At 45.5% G+C, this 26,505-nt stretch overlaps 1 protein-coding gene across 1 annotated transcript in view; it reads left to right on the top strand.

Moving 5' to 3' along the window:
* Il17rd (interleukin 17 receptor D) overlaps positions 1-26,505 on the top strand; it is a 62,946-nt gene that overhangs the window by 25,914 nt on the left and 10,527 nt on the right. Inside the window, exons 2-5 of the mRNA XM_021203518.1 lie at positions 12,433-12,490; positions 17,929-18,054; positions 22,258-22,376; positions 22,852-22,972. Coding sequence (XP_021059177.1) covers positions 12,433-12,490; positions 17,929-18,054; positions 22,258-22,376; positions 22,852-22,972 — 424 coding nt within the window. The remainder of the gene's footprint in view (positions 1-12,432; positions 12,491-17,928; positions 18,055-22,257; positions 22,377-22,851; positions 22,973-26,505) is intronic.

Here is a 26,505-nt window from a genome sequence, read left to right on the forward strand (position 1 = left end):
CTTGCGGGGGGTGGGGTGGGGGGGAAGCTTCATGCCTGGGAATTACATTGCGTCCTCCACCCCTGGAACATTTATCCAAACCTAAAAGCATCCAGGTGGTCAGTACTTGACTTTCATACTTTTTCTTTCTCTTTTTTAAAAACCCTTCTAAGAAGGACTCATTGGTTATTTAGGAAAATCAAATCTGGTTACTTGGGGAACACAGTCATTTCCTGGCCTAAGTATCTACAATGATTTAATTGGTGTGTCATTGTGTGTGTGGTTGCATGTGTGTGATTTAATGGAAATTCCATGTGGTATCACTGGGAACTTATGAAGAACATTTTCTAGATTTATTGCTTGTAGTTTTGGGGCAGAGTTCTGGCTTCTATCCAAGAGCCTAAGGAGGCTTAAAATTGGGAGCTCATTAGTGTTTGAATTTATCCTTCCAATTACTGACCATCTAAAAATCAGTTGACAAAAGTAAAAATCAGAACCAGTGATAAACTCAGTTACCCTTTGAAATTTTGGGGATTGATTGAAATAAAGTTGTGAGGGACTTGGAACCGGCTGGTGGTAGCATTCTGTGCTACGTACCAGTGTCTTGGGTTTAACGTTGATTGTATCTCACCACTGCTGCAATACTGGTCAGAGTTTGTATAGCATGGAGATCTGGAGTTCCAGGCTGTCCCTCATAGTGGTACTTTATAAACTATATATAAAACCTAGCCTAGTATATGTCAGCCACAAAAACGGGGCTCTGTAAAGGCAGTTTAGCAGGACTGAGAAAATCAGCTGTTTTCTTCATCTCTGGGTATTTTCTTCCATATCTAGGATTGAAAAATTTTAAAAAGGAATAAGCTACAATTGTAGTTTCTTTTGAAACTGAAGCTAACTTAGACATGACTTGGCACCTGTGATTGAAAAGCCAGAGAGCCCCCCTCCCCCCTCCTCAGGAGCTTATCCCATGAAACAACATAAATAGTTGTTGCCTTTGATGATGTTACTGTGTACACTTAGCAGTTCCTGGCACCTTGGACAAAGTCTTCAATTACTGGGTTGAAACAAGCGCTGCTTATAAAAGTCTTAACAGCTGCCTTAATCAAGAGTCCTCCTTAAAACCGACTTTATACCTCTAACGACCTGCACTTCCATTTCATTTTGTTGTTGTTAGCTAAGTGAAGTCACAGTTTCATTTATTAGACATGGTTGGTGTTAAGCTGTTAGAGACTGGAGCCCGGCGGTGGTGGCGCACGCCTTTAATCCCAGCACTTGGGAGTCAGACACAGGTGGATTTCTGAGTTCGAGGCCAGCCTGGTCTACAGAGTGAGTTCCAGGACAGCCAGGACTACATAGAGAAACTGTCTCGAAAATTTAAAAAAAAAAGAAAAAAGGGGGGGGAGGGAGGGACTGGAGTCTCCAGCCCTCATATGCGGGTCTGGGTGCACCTCCAGCTTTTTATGAAATTTTCAGACATCCATCTCCCTTCATGCAAAAAGCTGAAATTCTGTTAGAGGATTTTAATGATGGAAAGATAGCGGGATTCCAGTGTTAAGCAAGCCCTGCTCTCTTAACTGCTGAGCTGTCTCTCCAGCCCAGCAAGTCATGCTCTCTTTTGAGATCAAGGCAGTAGTTTTCTTAAAGCCTGGAGCTATTACACAAACGTTCTGTAAGGCCTTGCCTCTCGAGACGTTGCATTTCAGTCTACAGCACATGTGGATGGTTGGTCCTTGTGCTGTTGCTTAACCCGGTTCTGGGTTGGCTGAGCATGGCCGGCCACCTTTGCTCGGCCTTGGTAACCTTCGAGAACCAGGCAAACCCTTCTTTCCAGCGGGAAGGCTTTAAAGGAACTAAGATCTGAAGGCCCCTTGGAGGCTGCTGGCTTATCCTGTCAGCTTTGAGACTTCATATTTCTCTCAAGTGAGACTGATTCCCACAGCTGGAGAGAAACTGTCACGAATTGCCCAGAATGGCTGGAGCAGAAGCTGGGGGGGGGGGGGGAGCCTCTGGGAGGAAAGCCTTGTTCACATGCTTGTTAACATTTGAGGGCCTTTGACAAAGAAGTCTAATGCCCTGCCCAGGTCAGACGGCATTTGCCCCGCCCCCAGGCCCTGTTGTACACAGGAAGTCAGACACTAATGATGTTAGTGAGGGGACAAAGGCGCCCAGCCGGGGAAGGGCCTAATTGCTGTGTCCGGCTCCCAGGCGGCCAGCCTCCAGCTGGAGGGGGCTGGGCAGAATCCTCTTAAGTGTTATCACCTGGAGCCTGAGATGCTGACTTCCTGGTTTTTTGAGGGCTGGGAGGGGGCATGTGGGCTGACTCCTTCATTCACAGACACAGATTCTCAGGGGCACATTTTAGGGAAGTGGTATCTAAGAGATTAGATGCAAATGGTTCCATCTGGAGGCCAGGTTTTTAGTGTCACTCATGAGAACGAGGGAGTCCCTGCCCATTCAGACTGACTTCTGCTTTACTTCTGAACTGGCTGATTTCTTCCCCCTTCTGCAGCAAATGGACTGGGAAAGGTCAGATCTTGCAGAGGCAGACTGATACGGAAAAGGATCACTCACTCTACGTGGGGAATTACAGGCTGAGCTGGTCGGGAGAGGCTTCATTTTCTTAGAGATGAAGTTTTGAGCCAGTGGAGAGCCCAAGAAGGTGGGCTTCCGGCCAGTTGAGGAGTAAAGGGAGCGTTGGTAGGATAAGCAGTGAAGGGAGCACTGGCTGGATGACCAGTGAAGGGAGCACTGGCAGGATGAGGAGTGAAGGGAGCACTGGCTGGATGACTAGTGAAGGGAGCATTACCAGCCATCCAGTTGGGACTTCACCCTATGTAAATGCAGGTGGGATTTAGGAAACACAGCTAGAGGGAACAGTTGGAAGTTTGCATTCCAGGAGTGGGCACGCACACAGGCAATGCCTGGTGGGTTCAGGATTGTTTGTGGGTAAAGGACTGCTTAGAACCCACTGAAATTGTTAAGGGTTCCGTGGGAGATTGGAATGTTACAGGTGTTCTAGAACTCCTTCCCCCTAGCTACACCAGAGTCTTCAATAACTCTGCAGGGATCTGATGGGGGCATCCAGCTAAGAAAGAGTTTTTGGCTGGGTCTTCTGCTGAGCTCAGAGGCAGGCAATCTGTGTGCAGTCTTTTGGTTTTTTTTCCGAGACAGGGTTTCTCTGTGTAGCCCTGGCTGTCCTGGGACTCACTCTGTAGACCAGGCTGGCATGGAACTCAGAAATCTGCCTGCCTCTGCCTCCCGAGTGCTGGGATTAAAGGCATGTGCCCCTACTGCCGGGCTTGGATTTTTGTAGGTTGGGAATAAGAGCTTGAAGCCTGTCTCTTTTCCTAAATAAATGAGGTGGGGTTGGAGAAAGCCATAGAAAAGGAGTTACTGCTTGTCTCCCACCCAGCTTAAGGTTTTTCAGTACAGGACCATCCTGTGGACAGACTTAATCATTTTAGCACCAAAATCTAAGAGAGTGACCATCCACACTTCAAATCGGAGAAACCTACTTTGGGAGGCAGTATATGTGAGGACCTGTATAGAGGGAGGAGGCAGCGTTCCCATGGCAACACCACAGTTTCCCATTTCTCGGGCATTTGTGCTGTAGAAGCTGAATTCCAGATGTGACACAGAGCTGAAGACCCCTCCTGCCTTCTGAAACCGTGTTTGAAGTGGGTGCAGCTAAGGCACACTGCTCCCTGTGTGGTCCTAAGGCTTTTATTAGTAGTTAGGTTTTGAGCTGAACATTTCCTCTCAGCTTAAGCATAACAATCATGTTTATAGCTTAAAGTTTTCCACCATTGTCTAATCACTGTTTTGCTCTTTCTGAAGAGACTTCCTTGAGCTTCCGAAGTGAAGTCTTTGTTCCCTTCACAGCTAAGTGAGAGCAAGCCAGTAGCCGACTTGCTGGGTTTTGCTGGGTGGGTATCTTGGGCTGGATGTTTGCTCCATCTCAGTACCTAGTGTTTACAGAAATTGGTTAATCTCTGTCTGAGAGCTGACTATGTCAGATACCCTAGCTTCAGATAACCTGCCTTTTACCTTGAAGGTGCCTGCTGTCTGACATGAGGTTCTCATTTCAGTTGGGGGGATGGGGGTAAAGCACAGGAAAAAGTCCTGGCTCTCAATCCCAGAGGCATGTTTTATAGCCTGCCTTTGACGTTTTCATAACTAGATGGAAAAATGCAACAATCTGTGTTTGTATCAGACACAGGACACACAGCTGAAATCTTTAGAGTTACTGGAGAAAGGGCTTCCAAGGGCTTTGTAAACCAAGGAGGCAGTGGGGCATTGAGTCTCGTGTGAGTAAGTACAGGTGCCCACAGATGCCAGAAGAGGGCGTTGGAGCCCCTGGAGCAAATGCTTTTAACCCTTTCCATCCCTTTGCTGCAGTATTATTATTATTATTATTATTATTATTAGTAGTAGTAGTAGTAGTAGTAGTATTTTGTTTCTTAGAGCTAAGATATTCCTTTGTAGCTCTGACTGGCTTGGGACCCACTATTGGTCTTAGGCTGGTCTTGAATTCATAGTTGACCTCAGTCTCCCAAGTAGTGAGACTATAGACATGAGCCATCCATCATGCTGGCTTTCCATTCTATTTTCAAGCACAGAAGAAAGCCAGCTTGTGTGTGTGTGTGTGTGTGTGTGTGTGTGTGTTTGTCTGTGTAGTGAGTGCTCATGCATACTTGTATGTGTTTATATCTCTGGGCTTTAACTGTACAAATACGTTATACCATCAAAGCAATTTAAAAAACATTGTGAAGGGCTGGTGAGATGGCTCAGTGGGTAAGAGCACCNNACTGCTCTTCCNAAGGTNCNGAGTTCAAATCCCAGCAACCACATGGTGGCTCATAACCATCCGTAACAAGATCTGACTCCCTCTTCTGGAGTGTCTGAAGACAGCTACAGTGTATTTACATATAATAAATAAATAAATCTTTTTTTTTTTTTTTAAAAAAGAAAAACATTAAAAAAAAAAAAACCATTGTGAAGTAAGGAATTTTAAAACACAAATCTTGCGGAGGCCCCCATTACTTAGATTTGAGGCATCTGAGAGTCAGCTTGTGTAAATGTCTTGACACTGGTTATCTTTCCTGGATTGGTGGAAGGCTGGGTCAGGGTAGGGGTAGTGAAGTGGTATCCGGGTGGAAGTGAGAGACTTGAGTTTGATAAGAAGGACACACCGTAATTGGCATGTGGCTCCGTACTAGGGCTCAGCAATCATTGTCCCTTCAGCTTTCCTTTGGGAGCATGAAATGAGGAACACGTGTGTTCTGATTAGCAGCATGTCAGAAATGAATCATGATTACGACTTGGGTCTGGCGCACAGGCCATGCTTTGGACTAGCGATTTCCTCCCTCCCCAAGCAAATCTCTTTAATTAGCTTAAGGTCTCCAGGTCTTTGGGGGTTGATGGAGTAATTGCTAGTGGGAACCCCACGTTTTTCCCTCAGAGCTTGTGTGCTCTGGCCATCCAATACCCCAAACCATACTGTTGGCATCTTTCAGTTTCTGAAACTGGTCGGATCTATGGATAGGGTGAGAGAATAGCTCCCAGGAATGTGGAGAGAATGTGTCCTGAGCAGATCCAGGCGTGGGCAGGCTTTCTGATTCATTTTCCTTGTGTTTTGGACTCACCAAATTCTCCTTAGCTTACATCACCTGGGGCGGCTCTGCTGGCTCTGCTGTTCCCTCATCTCTCTGTCTCTGTCTCTCTCAAAGGCTTGCACTGAAGTGAGTGGGGTCTGCCTTTGTTTATAAAGCCATTTGAAGCATGACCCACTCTCTGCACCCCTCCTCTTTGTTATCCGTTTGTGCATTTCTGGCCTCACCAAGTTTTCTGCAGTCGTTTGCTCTTGTCTCAAGGTGAAGATAATACCATGGATAGTAAAAAGTAGGAGCTGGCCTCAGTTTTTAGCAGTTGCTAGGCTTGCCTGGTTTTTGTTTTTGTTTTTTGGCTGGGTTCCAACTCACCCAGAACTTACATACAGAGGTGGCAAGCAGGTCAGGGCCAAGTGGCAGAATATACTAACTAGTATGTAAGGAATGTATATGCTGCTGACACTCATGGTGGGAACTCCATCCTCAAAAGATGCACAGGTTGTAGGGGGAAAGAGAGACCAAGGTCAGCATATGTGCCACCTCCCCACATATGTGCCACCTCCCCACATATGTGCCACCTCCCCACCCTTACACCCTTCCAAAAAAAAAAAAAAAAAAAACCCTATCTCATTCCTGGACTTGGCACACAGTCAGCCTTTGCTAGATATGTTTTCTGCCTAAATAAATAAATGCATGACTAAGCCAAAAAATACATACACAAACCTCCCTTGGTGTTCCATGGTGATTTTTATTTATTTATTTATTTATTTATGGGCTACACACAGACCTGGTCAACTGCTTTGTAAACTCTCCTCTAGGAAACTGTCCTGGGCTTTTAGCTACTACACCATTTTGATATTTAATGAGCAGAGAATTAAAGGTACTTGTTTGTTGCCTGTTATTCAAAACCTATAAATGCCAAAGCCTGAGGCCTCGGGGTGTTACATTCTTAGTTAATTAACCACCCCCACTCGCTGCACTAACGGTAGCTTTTAATTTGTTCCAGAGGGAGCTGGGAAGCCTGGCCCTTACCTGGAGCTCTGCTGTGCAGTTTCCTCTGGTTGGTGCCCTGGTTGGGGGGAGGATAATAGAAGCAGCAATGAGAGCTCGATGCTGTGTGCAGAGCCCGGTGCTGTGCTCCGGACAAACGGTCGGTCGGACGGACAGATGGGCAGAGGGGGCAGGGAGGTAATTCTTCACTGGTCTAAAGGAGTAAAATTCAAGATGTTAAAATCCTATACCACAGTCTAGCCATAAGTGGAGAAGCAAACGCTTGCACACAGAATGGTGGCTGTGGGGTAGGATCCCTCCCGAGCCAGGCTGCAGTGGTCAGTGTCCAGAGAATGTCATAGGACTTAAAGCCATCTGAAGACAGTGGTGTCCTAGGATGGTTGGAGTGCCATTTAGAACAGATTTAAGGCAAGTTGTCCTTTAAGTATGACACTCTCTTTTCCAAAAGAGAGCAGGCCAGATGGTGAGGCGGGAGCAGGACTACATTCAGTGGCTTGCAGTATAGCTCAGCTGGTAGAGTCTTGCCTCATATGCACAGCCCTCCTGTGTTTGATCCCTAGTGCTGGTAAACTGGGTGAGGTGACAGGGGCCTAGAATTCCAGCACTCAGGAGCAAGAGGTAAGAGGATTAATTATTCAAAGTCATCTTGCACCAAATGGAGTTTGGGGTCTGCCTGGGCTAGGGGACCCTGTCTCAAACAAAAACAAACAAACAAACAAAAAAAATTCTTGACTAGGCACGGTGACCTTTAATCTCAGCAGAGGGCAGGTGGATCTCTACTATGCCAGCCTGGTTTTCCATAGCTAGTTCCAGGCCAGCTAAGCAACACAAATCAAACAAACCATCAAAAAGACAAGAGTGCATCAATTCAAAGCAGCTAAGGAACTTTGAGAAAGCTGGTAACCACGTTCAGTGGACAGACTACACAGTACACACCAGGAGTGAAACTTGAAGAGCATTCATACAAAAGAACTGAGATGTGTGTGTGTGTGTGTGTGTGTCTGTCTGTCTGTCCCACCCCTTTTCTTTTTAAAAACACACCTATCCCAGCATGGAGAAGCAAGCCCCAGCTTTCCAGTGTTTCTCATACATCACCCGGCTGCAACTCAGGCCCAGGAAGCTTTGGCCCCATCGATCAGAGTCACGTGTTCATGTGATTGCCAAACACTTGGAGTCTGTCACTTCTTGAGTCCTACACTAGTCCTTCATTTCAAATGGCTTTGTTCTTGTGCTTGTAGTGTATGTAGCTCAGGGAAGTTCAGCAACCTGCCTGAGGCCACACAGCGGACACCACATCTGATAAATTCCACCCCCTTCACTCCAGATGACCTCTAGGCAATCCGGCAGAAACCCAGCTCTTGGCAGGATTCCAAGGCCCAGCTCTGAGGGATCTGTGTTTCCTCCTGAAGCCAGGTGACAGGTGACAATGGTTAGCTATGGGTACTCGAGGGGAGACTAGCCTGCCCTGGCACATGCTGTATGTGCATGCTACACTGAGATTCATCTATCTATACTGTGGTTGGAACATGTACGTGTTGGGTCTCAAACCTAAGACAAAGCCGGGCGTGGTGGTGCACGCCTTTAATCCTAGCACTTGGGAGGCAGAGGCAGGTGGATTTCTGAGTTGGAGACCAGCCTGGTGTACAGAGTAAGTTCCAGGACAGCCAAGGCTACACAGAGAAACCCTGTCTCAAAACAACAACAACAACAACAACAACAAAAACGTGGCTAACTAAGGTGCCTATTTAACCTATCCAAGTGGACCCGGTCACCAGCTTCTCCCAGAATCCCTAAGTACTACCCATTACAGGGTATGGCTGACACACACTGCGCCCTATCCTGAACTCTCCAGCCTGGGGACTGGGTTGCCCTCCCAGCCCTTTTGGTTACCTGGCCTTTTGTCTGCTCTTTACTCTCCTGGTCCTCCCTCTCTCCTCTCCTCACATGGCCTGGCTCAGGGTCATGTTCACTTTGGACTCTCCCAGATGTCCCTACCTCTGGCTATGTTCTTCTTCATGTCTACAGTAAACTTTATCCTCGACCATACCCAAGAGCAGTCATGTCCATCTGTCCATCCTTCCTTCCTTCTTTCTTTTTTCATTCAGCTTTTCATCCAGTTGTTGCTCCGAAAATTACCTTGAACATCATGGCATAAGGTAACACAAAATTCCTGTCATTCTGGAGGTCAGAATTCTGAGTCTCAAGCTACTGATGCCAGTGTTGGCAGGGTTGACTCCTTGTTGCTACAGGGGAGAATTCATTCCTTGCCTGGCCCCCACCCTTTAGAGGCTGCCCAGTCTTTGGCTCAATAGCTCCTTCCTCTTCTGTCCTCAAGTATGTGAATCATTCACCAGTCAGCCAGTCTCCCACTTCATCCTCCCTCTGCAGTCACATCTCCGGTTTTCTGATACCAACCCTTCAGGGTCTTCTGAGAATCCCCACATTGGCCCACCAGTATTACACAGAACACTGTCCCCATTTCAGCATCACTGAACCTACTTGATTCGCACAGTCCCTTCTACTGTACGCAAAATAAGTCTTAGGTTCTAGGGCTTGGCTGTGGGCTTGTTTAAGAGGTTTTTGTCTGTCTTCATATAAAGGATAAACTATTTTGTGAGCTAACTTGGGCATAGTGTTTTTAAGGCGGCTCCTGTGGAGCAGCTAGAAAAGTTTGGGTAGCAGCCCCGTGGAAGATCTGCTTGTATGCAGAGAGTCTCACAAGAGCATTAAAGGATGTAATGCCAGTCAGAGGTCTTTATTTTTTATTTATTTATTTATTTTTTTTGGTTTTTCGAGAGAGGGTTTCTCTGTGTAGCCCTGGCTGTCCTGGAACTCACTCTGTAGACCAGGCTGGCCTGGAACTCAGAAATCCGCCTGCCTCTGCCTCCCGAGTGCTGGGATTAAAGGCGTGCGCCACTACGCCCGGCTAGAGGCTACAGGCAAGAGCTGGTAGCCAGGAAGGTACCCTGTTTTCGAGCTTCATTGCTATACATGGTTAGTTCCAGGGCTTCAGTTGTCTGTAGAATTAAAATCTCCACCATATTTGTGTTCCCAGAGGTGCCATGCTCATGGAATTGTCTTGACTGCAATGACTATAAGTGGCCAGTGAATAGACAGGCAAAATGTGTGTTAGGGACCAGACTAGGTAAGTCAGGCATCCTGTGGGAGCAAGGCCTGGGTGATGGGAAGAGAAGAGGATTCTGGGGAGACAGGAGTGCCTGAATAGAATTGCAATGACTTATGGGGTCATGGCTGTGGTGGGGATTGGTTGGGGAGTTAGGCAGTTAAGGGCACAGAATATGGTATAGGGGGAGCCGGTGAGAAAGACTGAGACTTTGGGTACAAAGGAAGAGAGATGATGGACATGTTTGTACCTCATCCTTATGCCAAAGCCACTTGAAGTCAAGGTCTGGGTTTTGATTTGTAGCTAGACCGTCAGCCCTGAGGGCTCAGCTCAGGACACATTGAAAACACCAGTGAGTGATGGGTAGGTGCCACACACAAGTCTCAATGTCCTTGAAGCCAGCTCCCCAAGCCTCCTTGGACAGCTCCCCACATTTCAAAAACCTTATTTGGATTAATTTAGGTTCTTGTGTACAGGGCACAGCACATACACAGCTCATTAACCTTTGCAAATGCTTGCTAAATACTGTTAAAAACATGCCTCAATTGAAATGGAGGGGAGCAAACAGAAGTTAAGGGGAAAGCCACCCAAGGTCCCACAAGTCATGTACTTGGTCACTAGAGCCCTTGACACCTGCTCTTAAATGGAATGTTTTTCTTGTTGGAAAATACTTCTGTGTGGCTCCATCCTCTTTTCTTCTGTCTCCCAGAAGGAAACTGTTGTGTACATTCTTTTAAAACAATCACACAAGTAATAAAACCATTCCGATACTTGAGACTCTAGCATCAGGAGAGGGGAGCCGTGTCCCTCGGTTGTCGGCTATGAACACTGACCTTGACCTCTCCACTGGTTTTCCTGTCTGGATGCTGCTCTTTTCATCAGTGTTATAGTCCAGTCACCAGCCTCTCTTCTCTCAGGCTCCGTGGAAATCTTGTACGTGCTGACCCTACCCTTCATTCATCATCCTTATTCAGGTTCTGCCTTGCAGAGGAACCCTGTGTTTCTCTGCCGCTGCCTCTTTCTATTAGCCCTATGTGTTTTCTTCTCTAAATGAGGAATGCTCGGTGGGCAAGGGGTTTGCGGTTTATCTGTATCCAGTTAGTCTCCCGTGAATGAGCAAGCAACAGGCAACTTCACGTGGGTTCATTGTATACTACCGCACCTACAGTAATGTCTGGCTCCTCATGGGCCGTGAGTTTGTTTATATCCTGGGGCGCTGTAAGGGGGAGGAATGGTGTGGTTGGCAGTTTTGAACATTCCTAGAGGGCTGTGGGAATTGGATTGTTCTCTTCCTGTTTGTTACTTGCATCTCAGAAGCCAGGCAGCTTCTCTTTGCACAGACCCGACACCTATGGAGTGATGGATGCTCTTCATATTTCACTGTCCAAAGTTTCATATCCTGAGATAAGTTCTGGAGTCTCACAGGATGCAGAAAAGAAAGGGCGGGGAAAGGCCCCGGAGCCCCAGGGCTGCTTGGAGCATCTAGTTGGTTTAGGCTTGGTGCTTTTGCTTTCTTATTCCTCCTCACTTGGTGTGTCTGTGTGTCTCATGCCTGCCTGGCTCTTTTCAGAACAGCTGTGATTTTTCCAAGGCCTGTGTATATCTGAACTCAGGGATATGGTTTCAGTGGGCGTGCCTGGCTTTGGGATAAGCTGCGTGAACATGGCTGTAGCATATGGAAGCGATGGGGTTGTGGCCTGAAATCCTGCGCCCATCAGAAGTGTTCTTCATATTGTGTCTCAAGTGTAACAGTTGCCCATTAAACACCAGGCTGCCAGCATATGGTTTTCTCCAACATCTTCCTTGTGAAGTGGAAACTTTAGCCGCGTGGTTAAAATATTTTCCCATCATTTAGCACTTTAGAATGAACATATTGTGGAGAATTCCCCAATTAATACCGAATGGCACTTTTGCAGAGTATTAGAGAGAGATTTAAACGGAGTCTTAGACCTGGCTTGGCTGACTCGGCGCAGCCCTTCCCTCAGGATCAGCTTTGGGTTAGGAAGAGGTGGGGTCATTGTGCAGATCTGGCGCTCCCTCTGTGGCCGCTGTAATTAGAATGGGAAGTCTGTTGGCGTTGTTGCCCTACTATTAAGGCTGCAGACGGCTAATGGCCACATCACCGAGAGTTAAGGGTTGAACCTTTGAAAGTCTTTTTTTCTTTTATGACCCACCCTGTGTATATCCAGCATAGGTATGGAGGCGAGGCAGTGAAGACTTTTCTCATTAAAAGTAATGGCTTATTCCCACGTTCATTCCTGGTCTTGGAATGAGAACTGGTTTCCGTAGACTTGAGGAATTGCCTATCTGTCTTGCCTTGCTAGGGCTTTCGGATGAGGCTGTCTGGTGGGCGAGTTTAATAGCCAATCAGAGGATCCAACTGGAAGTACTCCATCTGGCAGTCTTGGTCTCTATCCTAATTGTACTGCAAATGAATTACTTAACCCCTAAACAGACCAGTCTATTCATGTTATCTTAGGCAAAGAGTGCCCAAGATCCCTCCTGGGCCGGATTCCCTTGGACTGGAGGGTGTTTGGGGTGGGTGGATGGGAAGGTGGGGCCATGGGGCGGGGCAAGGAGGATCTGGCCTGTAGTACTGACCTGCCCCTGGGCATCTGCAATGCTTTGTGTGTTTAGATTCTGTGGGGAGTCTATGCTGAGAAAGTAAGTTGGCTTCACTCTGTGTCCCATTCTCTTGTTTTCCCACAGGGAGTGGGGCCTGCCAGCAGAAACAGCGGACTGCACAACATCACCTTCAGATATGACAGTAAGTAACCAGCTTGACCACAGAGAAAGGGGCCCTTTCCAACATCCAAAGCTCACACGCTTATAGTTTGTTGAAGACATTGCAGGTCCTGGGGTTGTTTGAGGACTTTTCTGAGCCTGTTCAGGTTTGTCAACGCTTAAAGCATTGTAGTCTCCATTAAGCTACCAAAGTGTTTGCGAGCTTGAACAGGTCAAGTGTCTTCAACTCAGGAGATAGCCTTGTCTTTAAAAGCAAACACAGAAGTCAGTAGGTCCCACTAGGGGACAAGGATGGAGACTGGCAGACTGGGCAGTCTGTCTGATCTGAAGTGGGCACAGCTTCCTAACTCCAGCTCGGTGTGGTCTGCTGGAATTCCCACTGAGAGTGGCCAGATGTGGTTTCTAAGAATAGCCAGAAGTCCTCGGAATAACTACCCCACTCCATAAAATACCTTTCAATATTGGCCTTTATTTAAGTTTTTTTTTTTTCCCCCTCACAGAGTGGGCCAATCAGATCTGTGTTTCAGGGTTGCCCAGGGGGCTCTAGTTGGCCGTCTCTGACGTAGGCCTCAGTACCAAGTTCAGTTTCCTGTCTGTGTGAAGTGTAACAAGTGACGTAACTTGTCCTTAGCATCACTTGGAGACTGAGATGGGGGTAGTCCTTACATAGTTTCCCCTTGCGGCAGGCGCTCAGTAAACACTGTCCGCTAGGGTTACAGGTTGGTCCAAGTGTGTGTCGATACAAGCAGCAGCATTTTTGGTTGAACTTTCCTGACTAGATTGTTTTCTAAGGACAAGGTGACTTTCCCTCTGATTAAACATTTGCAGTCTGTTTTGAGCAGCTATTGTTCTTCCTCAGAAATTAGAGCTCTTGAGTATTTTCACCACGTAAGCACCGATTTATCCGTAAACTTGATCAGAGGGACCACCGCTCTCTTTTGTTGGCTCTCGACTGCTCATTCGTCTCTTAGAGAAGACCAATGGAACAATCAGCTGTCCTCTGACCAAGCTTGGGTTGTGAAGGTCATGAATACAGCCTGACAATTTTGAGATAGGAATATGTGTTTCAAATTCACACCCACAGATGCCAGCTTGAGTATTTTTAAGTTACATTGTAAGACAGTGATGAGCAGGCACTTCCAGTCCATGGTGTGTGTGTGTTTTAGGTAAACGCCATGATGGGAATGAAAGATTTGCAAGCCTATGGTACTTGATTCTGCCAAGTAAAGCCATGTGTAGAGGATTGCTCTTTGAGTTAGTGATTACTAATCTGTGCTCTCGACCCCAGTGGGTCTTGTGTTAGAGTTCAGAGCTCATATGCAAACAAACATTTGTGTCTGTGATTTAATATGGATTTGTGTGTGGGGGGCTATGTGTGCAGAACTTAAACATATCTTATGGTTGTCTCTTTTGTTTTTGATTTTTGTATGTGTGCACGCGCACTTTTGAGACAGAGTCTCATGTAGTGCAGGCTAGTCTTGAATTCTTGATCTTTCTGCCTCAGTCTTTCCGAATTCTGGTTTTATAAGCATGTGCTACAGTAACCTGATTTGTTGGATTACATTTTTTGTCCATGTGCTCCTTGTATCTTTAATCATTTTCCTCCTCCTCCTCCTCTTCCTCCTCCTCCTCTTCCTCCTCTTCCTCCTCTTCCTCCTCTTCCTCCTTCCTCCTTCCTCCTTCCTCCTTTCTTGTTTTTTCAAGACAGGGTTTCTCTGTGTACACCTGGCTGTCCTGGAACTCACTCTGCAGACCAAGCTGGTCTCGAACTCAGAAATCTCCTGCCTCTGCCTCCCAAGTGCTGGGATTAAAGGCATGCGCCACCACTGCCTGGCCATTACTTTCTTCTTAATTCTTCATCATTTAATTAGAATTTAATTTATGGTTCACTTTGCTTCTGAAATACTTGAAGTTCAGTTAATTTGGGGGGGGATGTCATTTAGTCAGAAAGTTTTTTTTGGGGGGGAGGAGCTGGAGAGAAGGCTCAGTGGTTAAGAGCACTGACTGTTCTTCCGAAGGTCCTGAGTTCAAATCCCAGCAACCACGTGGTGGCTCACAACCATCGTATCTCCCTCTTCTGGGGTGTCTGAAGACAGCTACAGTGTACTTACATATAATAAATAAATAAATCTTAAAAAAAAAAGTTTCTTTGCAACTATAATTCAAAAGTTTAGACCAGCTAGTAATTGATATAGGTCATGTTTTAAATAGCGTATTCAGTGTTTTATAGTAAAGATACTTATCTCTTCTGTAAAGAACTTATTAATTGATCAACTGATTACTAGTTCTGTTTAAAATAATTCAGAACCAAGCCAGGTGTGGTGGTGGTGTTCACCTTTAATCCAAGTATTCCTGAAGCAGGTGAAACTCTTGAGTTCAAGGCCAGTGTGGTCTACAGATAGATTGAGTTTCAGGACAGCCAGAGCTACATAGTGAGACTCTGAAGGGAGGAAAAGAAAAAAGAAAAAAAAAATCAGCAAAAAGTCATTATGAGGGCTGGTGAGATGGCTCAGTGGGTAAGAGCACCACCCGACTGCTCTTCCAAAGGTCCGGAGTTCAAATCCCAGCAACCACATGGTAGCTCATAACCATCCGTAACAAGATCTGACGCCCTCTTCTGGAGTGTTTGAAGACAGCTACAGTGTTCTTACATATAATAAATAAATAAATAAAATCTAAAAAAAAAAGTCATTATGAGCTGGGTGTGGTGGTGCATGCCTTTAATCCCAGCACTCGGGAGGCAGAGGCAGGTGGATTTCTAAGTTTGAGGCCAGCCTGGTCTACAGAGTGAGGTCCAGGACAGCCAGGGCTACACAGAGAAACCCTGTCTCGAAAAACAAACAAACAAACAAACAAACAAAAAAAGTCATTATGAATACTAACAATGATTAGGTACTTCTAATAGGCATGTGAATCTGTACAAATTGATGTTGTTGGTGTTAGTGTATGTACACACACACATAAAAAAATCATCTTATATGACATTTATCCATTAAGCATAATATATAATATTATATAAAATAGCAGTCATGGTCTTATTATCATCTCTCAAATATAAGAATTTGTTGGGGCTGGATTATGAAAAGAAAAAAGTTAGAAACCAGTTACTGAGTTTCCACCACAACTATCAAAACATAAAGATCTTATTTTCTATTCCTTGTCATCTGATATAGTAAAGAAAGAAAACGTTTTGCCTTTAAGTCAAAGCTGGATTTCACAATGTCTTTTTTGACCCTGTGAGCCACATTTCTTTTTTAGGCTCTGAGGGGTGTTATGCCTAAGTAAGTTTTAATACAACATTTCCTTAATTCTTAGACTTTCTGCCTACATTCTTGTATTTATGGAAACCCTGTTGTCAGTTCTGGCATCAGGAATGGGGGAAGGGTAAAACCTTATAGCCGGCTCCTGTTCATTGTCTCTTCAGATCTTAGTAAGTAGGCTTCTTTTATATAACGGACCTCAATAAATGAAGATACTGGAACTTCACAGGTGTGATAAAAATCTGTCTTTTTTCTATACTAGGAAAAAATAAGCTGATTGCAGTTAGGATTTTTGCAGGCTGAACACTTTATTTATTTATTTATTTATTTTGGGGGGGGTGTTCGAGACAGGGTTTCTCTGTGTAGCCCTGGCTGTCCTGGAACTCACTCTGTAGACCAGGCTGGTCTCGAACTCAGACTTGCCTCTGCCTCCCAAGTGCTGGGATTAAAGGCGTGCGCCACCACACCCGGCTTGGCTGAACACTTTAAACTCAGAGTTTAAGCCCATAGTAAGAGCAGCCAGAGTCTGAGATATCTTCCCCCCCCCCTCCCCTCAAGCTCCCCCGAGGCTACTTGTCATCATTCTGCCCCTGGACAAGTCAGTGTTTGGTTCTCAGCCACCTAGCTGATGTTTTGGGCAATAGTTTTCTAATATGTACAGTATAGGGGTTGGCCTGGTTGTTGGCATACCCTTTCCCCACTCCCTACTATAGGTACCTCTAAACTCGGCACATTTTCATGTGTTTATACTTATATACACATTTGTATATGTGTAGGTACACGTGTGTTGAAATGTATGTGCATATGGTTGGGTGTGCCCATGGAGTCCGGAAATTGATATCAGAATGATATTACCCTTCCACCTTATTCATGGAAACAAGTGAGATTCACCAGAGAAAAACCAATTCCACCATTTTAGGCTAAAGTTAGAGCAAGCTTAATACTGACTAAGAGATGGACTTTGGTTAGGACCATTCCATGAAATTTCCTCACTAAAAAACGGCCTCTTGTTACAGGGGTTTATAACGACAAGCCTATACTTTCCCACGAGGAAACAACTCCCGGCATTCCAGGAAGTTAGCAGATCCTTAGGCAGGTGGCGCCTAAGAGGTGAATTTGGGGCATTAGACAAGATCTCTCAATCAAACCCACCCTTGCTGATCTGGTCAGTTTCAGTGCCTACTTGGTCTGGGGATCCCCTGCCTATACCTCCCAGGGCTGGAACTGCTGGACAGCCACTGTGGGTGGGGATCTGAAGCTCCAGTCCAAATACTAGGAATGCCACCAGTTTAGCCACTACGCCACCTCCCTCTTTCAAGATTCATGTTGTAGTTAGTATAGGTAGAATTTAGTTGGTGTGTTTATTTTTGTTTTTTGAGACAGGGTTGCACTATATAGCCATGGCTGTCTGTCCTGCAATTCTGTAGACCAGCCTGGCCTCGAATTTACTGGACTCTGCTTGCTTCTGCCTCCTGATTTCTAGGATTAAAGGCCTGCAGCACTCACTACTGCCTGGCAGGCAGTTTGAGGCCAGCATGGTCTACAGAGTGAGTTCCAGGACAGTCAGAGCTACACGGAGAAACCCTGTCTGAAAAAAACAAACAAACAAACAAACAAAAAAAATGAGAGAGAGAGAGAGAGAGAGAGAGAGAGAGAGAGAGAAAATGAATGAATGAGTGTTTGGTGGTGTCCTCATCACTCAGGGTCAAACATGGTGCCTTGTGTTGTAGGCAGTGAGTCATTTAACAGTTTGCTTGTGAAATTACTCCCCTGTGGATTCACACCTGCATGTTAGTTCCTTTTCCCTGGTGACCTTGTCCCCTCTGTCTCTTCTAAAAACAGACACACTGGAAAGTAGTTAACAGGGCTGACAGGATGTAAGGCCTTATGGGTTAGGAGTAGGAAGAGAAGCGAAAGACCAATGACAGACGCCAAAGTCTACTCTGTAGCCAAAACCGTTCTAGTCCTAGCAATGTGCCCGGATTTAATTCCGGAGAGGGGGTGGTGTTGCTGCAGTTATGGCTCTCTGTAACATATTATGTTTCTCTAGCTACAATCAGCGTTAGTATCTTATGTGAGCTTTTGGCGAAATTTATAATAGGAGTGGATCTGGCACTTGTAGACATAGTCTGTCTAGTTTAGTAAGATGACATTGAAAATAAAAGCTAAAGACTTAACTTTTCATTTTTTCCAACTCTAGACTGTACCACCTACTTGAATCCTGTCGGGAAGCATGTGATTGCTGATGCCCAGAACATCACCATCAGCCAGTATGCTTGCCATGACCAAGTGGCAGTCACCATTATTTGGTCCCCAGGGGCCCTTGGTAAGTGTTAGCACTCATATCCTCTGTGGGGGGTGCCATTATGAGTGGCTGTGTGTGGTGGCCTTCGGGCATGCAGGTATTGACAGTGAAGCTGAGAGAGCCCTGGACACTGGCCTGCTTTGTGCTTTTATCCTCCAGCCAGGTACACACACACACACACACACACACACACACACACACACACACACACAGTGTCCCCATGGCCTGTGTGTGTTTTTTCTTGTTTGAGAGAATTGTGATTGGTGATGCTTTTGTAGTTTTAGACAGGTAGGTCCTTACTACATAGTCAGAAGTAAGGAGCTGAACGTGCTGGAGGTGACCTTGGTTTGTGCAGGGCCACCTTGGCGTTGGCCTCCAGCATTGGTGGTCTCTGAGGTCACAGTGACATGTGGACCCATCTCTGGCATATTTGATGATTTTTTTTTTTTTAAGGAAAATTCTTGTTTTCATAAGAAAGCATGAAATTATTGAGTTTAAAGCTGGAGACCAAGTTTAATTTATTTTAAACCTTGTAGGCCAACAGAATTCAGAGTGAAATTAAAAAAATAGAAAGCTAGCAAGCCCCACTTCTCTGGCCAAGTTGTTTGACCAAATCCATCTTTTTTTTTTTGGAGGGGGGGTCTGAGACAGGGTTTCTCTGTTTAACCCTGGCTCTCCTGATACTCATTGTGTACACCGGGCTGGCCTCGAACTCATGTCTATGTGCTGCTGTTTTCTGAGTGCTGGGATTATATGCGTATGCTGCCACACCAGGCTGAGACTGTTTTGAATGAATTAATAACCTAAGAGAGAATGGGATATAGCCAAGCCAGGATGAACTAAGATTCTTTAACTCCATTCAAGTGAACTTGGTTGGTAATTTCTTTTTGTTTATTTGATTTTTGTTTTTTGAAACAAGATCTCATGTATCCCTGGCTAGCCTAAACCTACTATGTAGCCTAGGATGGCCTCCAGACCCTGATTCTCCTGACTCCATATGTCTACCTCAGAAGTGCTGGGAGTAGAGGCGTGTACCAGTACCCTCAGCAGCTCCCTCTTGTCTTTTGAGATATGGTCTTGTTATGTTGCTAATGCTGGCTTCAACTCACTGTCCTCCTTGTCTATGCCACCCAAAGGCTGGGATCCTGTCTGTGCACTGCAATGCCACTCAAAGGCTGGCATCCTATGTATTTGCTACCATACTACCCAAAGGCTGGGTATGTGTGCACTGCCAGGTTTGGTTAGGACCGATCTTTCACATGAGGCATTGAAACTGAAGCAGAGCCCTGGCTTCCCTGGCTGCTAAGTGGAGGTGGAGTTGCCTTGTGGTTGGTGGACAGAGAAAGGCGCCCAAGAACAACTGCTGCTGTTATCAGGACCTAGGTCCCAGCCCTGCACTCTCCTCTGATTGTGCTGGTCTCGGACATTTTTTTCAGAGTATGGCCAAGGAGAAGTTAAAGAAAGCCTAGATTTCTTAATCGGAACAGAAACATCCCCGAGCTACAGGGTAGGAATGAGTGTGAGGGAGAGGGAAGTTGGGGAGGTGTTGGGCCAACTTATCCATCCACATAAATACTGCTGGGTCTAAACCCTATATGTTTCCAGAGATAATTTTATTCTAATACATAGATTAAGATTATTCTCTGGGGCTGGCAAATGGCTCAGTGGGTAAGAGCACTGACTGCTCTTCCGAAGGTCCTGAGTTCAAATCCCAACATGGTGACTCACAACTGCATGTAATGAGATCTGATGCCCTCTTCTGGTGTGTCTGGAGTGAGCAGGGACTGAGTGAGAAGGGTTGACAGGAGCAAGCAGAGGTCCTAAAATTCAATTCCCAACAACCACATGAAGGCTCACAACCTACAGCTTCAGTTACAGCTATAGCTATTGTGTACTTACAATAAAAAAATAATTTTTTTTTTTAAAAAAGACTATTCTCTGAATAAATGAAGTGGTCATTCTATTTAAGGCTTAAATGACCAAGCCTTGGTCTGCCAAATGGCAGACTCCCTCTTTAGAAGAGAGTGAGAGGTATAAGCTGGTGGTGGGAAGAGAAATGATGATTTAGGGTGGGATTGGGTGGAGTGGGGTGGCCATGGATGGGATTTGTTACCAAGTTAACCCCTCGGAAGTTAGGGGAGCACAAGGCTAAGGAAAGTGGCTGAAAGCTCAAGGCTTCTGGGTGTTGTTTACCACGTGACTGACAAGGTGGGGGGGTCAGTTTCTCTGACCTTTCCTCATCTGTAAATGGGATAGTACCTACCTGCCATGTTTGTTAGGAGGAATTAATGAGAGTTTCTCCACAACCTCAGGACAGATGTGTTGTAGGAATTAGATTTGCTGCCTTAGTCTATTCCAGCCCTGCCCATTGTAAAACAAGGCCCAGCCCTGCTATGGTGGCATGTGCCTTTAGTCCCAGCACTCAGGAAGCAGAGGCAGGCATATCTCTTGAGTTCAAGGCTAGCCTGGTCTACAGAGTGAGTTCCAGAAATCCTGTCTTGAAAAAATAAAAGCGGGCTGGAAGAGAAGGCTCAGTGGTTAAGAGCACTGACTGCTCTTCCAAAGATCCTGAGTTCAGTCTGCATGACTCATAACCATCTGTAATGGGGTATGATTCCCTCTTCTGGTGTGCATAATTTAAAAAAAAAAAAAAAAAAAAAAAAAAGACAAAAAAAAGCAAAGACAAAACCCCAAAAAACCAACTNACAAAACCCCAAAAAACCAACTAAGGCCCAGGTCTGTCCATCTCTGTATAACTGAGCTGATCAGTTTAAGTAATTGTGAGAGACTTGCCTTTAAACCCCAGTCACGTACCTTTTGTTAAACAATCTTTATGGAAACATTGTTCCAATCAAGTAGTATTTAAATAGTAAAGATTTGTTTAGAAGTTTTTTTCTTTCTTGGTCTCAAAAGGCAAGTTCCTGTGAGGTGTTATATTGTGTCATCCTGTATCTCAGGTTGTGGATCCCCTGGCTGTCACCACACAGGAAGCTTCGTGGTTGAAAAACTGCCATGCACCTTAGAACTCCCAGCTTCTACAATACGAGGCTCTTAATTGTGCCTTTTCCACCCTAGCTACCGGGAACTTAATGTGCTCTTCATCAAATAATTACAAAATTGGAGGACCTACTCAAAAGAGAAAAGATTTCTGTGACCTTTGCCATCAATAATTTTCCCACCTGGTTAATTGCATCCTGTGTAATTACGTTTGCCCTGAGAAGGGAAGGGTTGAAAATGTCTCCTTGTCTGGTGTTCAGAAAGAATGTGAAATCAATATCTCGACAATTGAGGCCAGCTTCGGGGATCTCCAGCTGCACTTGGACGCAGAGCCCATTGCCGGCTCTTGTGACCATCAGAGCTTAATCCTTTTTAAAGCATCTAGTCAGATGTGCAGTGGGAGGAAGCTCAGGTGGTGAGGCTGGGCCTGCGCCTTTCCGTAATGTTGTGGGCATCTTGTAGCCTCTGAGGGCTGTATGCACAGAGCACACACTGGGCCACTAATGACTTTAGGGGGTGATTATAGCAAGACTGATATTCCCCTAAAATATTTCATCTGAAGCTTAGGAGCCCTTTCTGGTGCAGACATACACTGTGTTGGAAATTTTGTAAGCTGCTCAGTGAAACATATTAAGAAAGTATATAGCTAAAACTTTAGGTTAAAAACAGAGTTTGGGGGCTGGTGAGATGGCTCAGTGGGTAAGAGCACCCGACTGCTCTTCCGAAGGTCTGGAGTTCAAATCCCAGCAACCACATGGTGGCTCATAACCATCCGTAACAAGATCTGACTCCCTCTTCTGGATTTTCTGAAGACAGCTACAGTGTACTTACATATAATAAATAAATAAAATCTTTAAAAAAAAAACAAAAAAACAGAGTTTGGGGCCGTTCACTAGGGAATATCAGTGCTGCGTACCTGAAATGATACATTCCACTATAGACTTTGTGATCGGTAGAGACTTGAGTCTAAGAATTTGAACCCAAATGTCACAGAAGCACTAGATCATTGTCAAACGGCGGAGAGGGATAGAGCATGGATGTCCTAGGAACAGTGATGGCGACCGTGCCACGTGTCCCAGGGGTGTGAATGCAGGCTGAGTACTCTTCTGTTCTGTAGATGTCCTTTAGCTTCGGCGTGTAGCTGGAGAAGATGTGACCTCTGAGGAGGGAAAGTGTGTTCAGAGCTAATTAGGTCCAAATCTCATCAAGAGCCTCTGCTTTGCCTAGGCATTGAATTCCTAAAAGGATTCCGAGTCATCCTGGAGGAGCTGAAGTCGGAGGGCAGACAGTGCCAACAGCTGATTCTAAAGGACCCCAAACAGCTCAACAGCAGCTTCAGAAGGACTGTAAGTCACGCTCAGCGAGTGTGTTCCCAAAGACACCATTGTCTCTGGGGTTTGAAGGGTCTATTGAAAGTCTGAAATTGGAGAAGGGGGGCCTCTGGGGTCCACAGCCCAGCCAAGATGGGTGAGAATGGGAGGCAGCGGGGCTCTGGTAAACGCACCTCTCTGGCTACACTGAAGCAGCAGCTCGTGTGCTGTGGAGAGGACTGTGGGCTCACCCCTAACTCCCTCCAGCTCCCAGGCTCCATACTAATGTGCCATGGCTTTTCCTATCCAAGAACAGACAGCATTCTCCTTCTGTACCATCTGGGATTTGAAACCTAAGCTAAGTCCATCAAGTGGACCCGGCTTTCTGCTTTCCTGGGCTCTGCCTGGCCCTGGAGTTCTGTCTGAGTGACAGTCAGTGTGGAGTGCAGGTCTTTTGTAGGCGGTGGGGTGGACAGTTCTCTACACCATGTGTGTCTTTGTTCCCTTTTAGGGAATGGAATCTCAGCCTTTCCTGAATATGAAATTTGAGACGGATTACTTTGTAAAGATTGTCCCTTTCCCTTCCATTAAAAATGAAAGCAATTACCATCCCTTCTTCTTCAGAACACGGGGTAAGTGTGATCCTTTCTGCCTGCCTCCTAAGGAGTGATTTCTACTCTGAGTGATTACAAACACACCAGGTACTGATGCAGGGTAGGGAGGGCGAGAAGGAAACTCATATCAATCAGCAACAAACCAAAAGGGACAAGGCCTCTCTGCAGTCCAGGCTATGCTGGAATTCTGTAGGTAGTCCAGGTTAGACTAAAAGCCATGTTAGGTCTCCTGCCACAGCCTCACAAATGCCAGGATTAAAGGCATGAGCCACTGCACAAGCTCAGAAATGTATTTTCAAAAGTAAAGACTAAGGGCTGGAAGTTTGGCTCAGCACTTAAGAGCATTCTCCCAGATTGTCTGGGTTTGATAACTCTAATGCCACGGGATCCGATGACTCCTCCTGACCTCTGCGGATACCAGGCATATCAGTGGTATACAGGCATACGTGCAGGCAAAACACTCATACATCTAAAGCAATAAATAAATAAATAAATAAATAAATAGTAAAGGCCAGCAGCCCGAGGCTGTAGCTCAGTGGTGGGATGCTAGTCCTAGCATCTGCTAGTTTAGTCTTTAGCATTCGATAGGGGGTACTCGCTAGACATAGTAGCATATGCCTGTGATCGCAATACTCAGGAGAGAAAAGCAGGGGAATTGCTGTCAATTTGAGGTCAGTTTTATTTGCATAGGCAGGGCTGCATAGCAAGATTCTATCCTAAACTAAAGGAAAACACCAAGATAAAAGGAGAGAGAGAGAGAGAGAGAGAGAGAGAGAGAGAGAGAGAGAGAGAGAGAGAGGAATTACAAGCATGAGCTACCATGCAGATGACAGTTGATTGTTTAAAAAGAACATTTATTATTATTTTATTTATTTGTGATACAAGGTCTCATTATGTAACCTTGACTTGCCAGAAACTTGTTATGTACACCAGGCTGGCCTTGAACTCACAGGGATCCACTTGCCTCTGCCTCCCAGGTACTAGGACTAAAACCATGCATCCGCATCTCCATGCCTGAGTATGGGAAACGGGGCAGGTGCCATGGTGTGTGTGTGTGTGTGTGTGTGTGTGTGTGTGTGTGTGTGTGTGTGTAGGCACTGTGGTGTGGAGGTCAGAGGTTAATTGGGAAGTTGATCTTTTTCTTCTACTACATGGGCATGGAACTCAGAGCATCAGGTCATCAGGCTTCGGGACAGATGCCTTTATTTGGCAAACCATCTCACCAGTCCAGCATTTTTTTTTTTTGAGGATGCTGTGATCACTATTAACATATCCATGCATAGAAACTGTGATGTTTGTTGGCTAGTGTGATTGTTGTAGGTTGGTTGTAGAACACTTGCCTAGCTCGCACATGGCCCTCTGAGATCTCTAGCCTTCTACAACAAGGTTAGGCGGTGGATTCAAGCAAACAGTCCAAACGCCAGCCTAAGAGTAAACAGTCGGAGGTAAAAAGGACGCAATGTCATGAGTGTGGGGATGAGTGAAAGCCATGGCTGCCAAGGTGGTTTCAGGGCACGGGAATCCACTTGCCAGCAAGCCTGACCACGTGAGTTTTGATTTACAGGATCCATGTGGGAAAAGGGGAGAACTAACTCCCCAAAGATGTCCTCTGATATTTTGACTGCCCCATTATTGACTGTGGCATGCATATGCCACGCCCCCCCCCCCCCCCCCCACTAAGATGAACAAATGTAAGTGGCCATACCCGAGACCACTTATTCCTGGAAGATTTAACTAAAATTGACAAAGTTTGTTCAGACTCCATTCTAAATGCTTTCTAAATGTTAGTGCAGTCCATCTCTGTAATAACCCTTGGAAGAAACCCTCCTCTCTCTGCTCCCTGTGCATAGAGAGGGCACAGGACTTTGTGAAGAGCTGGGGTTGGAGCTCTGAGATCTCTGAAGCCCAAGCTCCCAGCTGCCAGCTGTGTTAGCTTTCCAGCTCTTCTCCGTTCTTGTCCATCCTGTACGCGGTTTCTCCTTTGTCTCCCTGACTGGCAGCTTTTAAATATGGTGGCCCGTCACTGTGAGACCTTCCTTTAGTGGCTTCCCCCTGATCATATTTCTTATCTGGAGTTCTGGGTCTTGGATGGGTAGCTGCCTCCAAAGATCCTCTTTGCTTGTGATTGCTCTCCCTGTATTCCTCATCTCTCATCTTCTGTGAAATATTTGGTCTCAACCCTAGCCTGCACCCGTGTTTCCTTTAGTCATTGTTTTTCTTTTTTTTGTTTTTTTGAGACAGGGTTTCTCTGTGTAGCCCTGCCTGTCCTGGAACTCACTTTGTAGATCAAGCTGGCCTCAAACTCAGAAATCCTCCTGCCTCTGCCTCCCGAGTGCTGGGATTAAAGGCGTGCACCATCACGCCTGGCTAGTCATTCTTTTTTTTTTTTTTTTTTTTTTTTAAAAAAATATTTATTTATCATTATCTTTAAGTACACTGTCTTCAGATGCACCAGAAGAGGGTGTCTGGTCTCTTTACGGATGGTTGTGAGCCACCATGTGGTTGCTGGGACTTGAACTCAGAACCTGCGGAAGAGCAGTCAGTGCTCTTGACCACTGAGCTATCTCTCCAGCCCCTCTTTTAGTCATTGCTTGCTTGTTTGTTTGTTTGCTTTTTGAGACAGAAATCTGCCTGTCTCTGCCTCCCAAGTGCTGGGATTAAAGGCTTGTGCCACCACTGCCCGGCCCTTCAGTGATTCTTAATGAGGTGGTTTTCTATGCTGCCAAGTTATTTTGTAAGTCTTAGTTTCATAATTAAAAACAAGATGCATCAGGTCAGGACCATGTGGTTGTCCTATCTGATTGCTTTCTGCATAATGGCCAGGTAGAAGAACCTAAGAATTTTTTATGAAAAATTTCCTGCTTAAAAACTAGTGTAATTCAGGATTAAAATTTCCCATTGAAATTCGTGTGTTTTGGAATAAGATGCATGATGGGATGTGTATTGGGAATACAGGTATTTACACACCATGTCAGTGCACTGTGGCTTTGATACCACCTTGGTTTTCTTGTCATTATATGGACCCTTCCAGGAGACTCTGGCTTAGCAGTATAGCCAGGCTACTGTTGGGCCTCTCTCTTAGTGTTACTGGGATGGAATAGCCTTTTAAAGGCTCTGAAATACCATTTTCAATGATGACAGACTACTTAGTAGCTCTCTGTATGCCGTACATAGGGCCCACCAAGAAGAGTTGAAATTAGAATGCCTTGAAGCTTGAAACAATGTCTCCGGTTATCAGACCCACAAGAGAGCTCTCTTGCCTGTAGCATCCCACAATGGTGCACACTGAGTGACGGGAACAGGAATAGTCCCTTTGCCTTCTGAGTGTTGAAACTATGCAATAGTGGACAAGCTTTAAAAGACTCCGTGACTTTACACAGCTGCCACTTAGATGCTGTGAAGTACATCATGTTAATATTTGTATATTGTATCTTTTAAGTGGTTGTTAGCCACAACATAATTATATTGAAAATTTTGGTTGAAATGATGTAATTTGTGTCTTTTCCAGCACATCAGATCCAGTATATATTTTGTTCATTTGTTATAGAAGG

The sequence above is a fragment of the Mus pahari genome, chromosome 8, assembly GCF_900095145.1.
Source record: "Mus pahari chromosome 8, PAHARI_EIJ_v1.1, whole genome shotgun sequence".
Taxonomy (NCBI): Eukaryota; Metazoa; Chordata; class Mammalia; order Rodentia; family Muridae; genus Mus; species Mus pahari.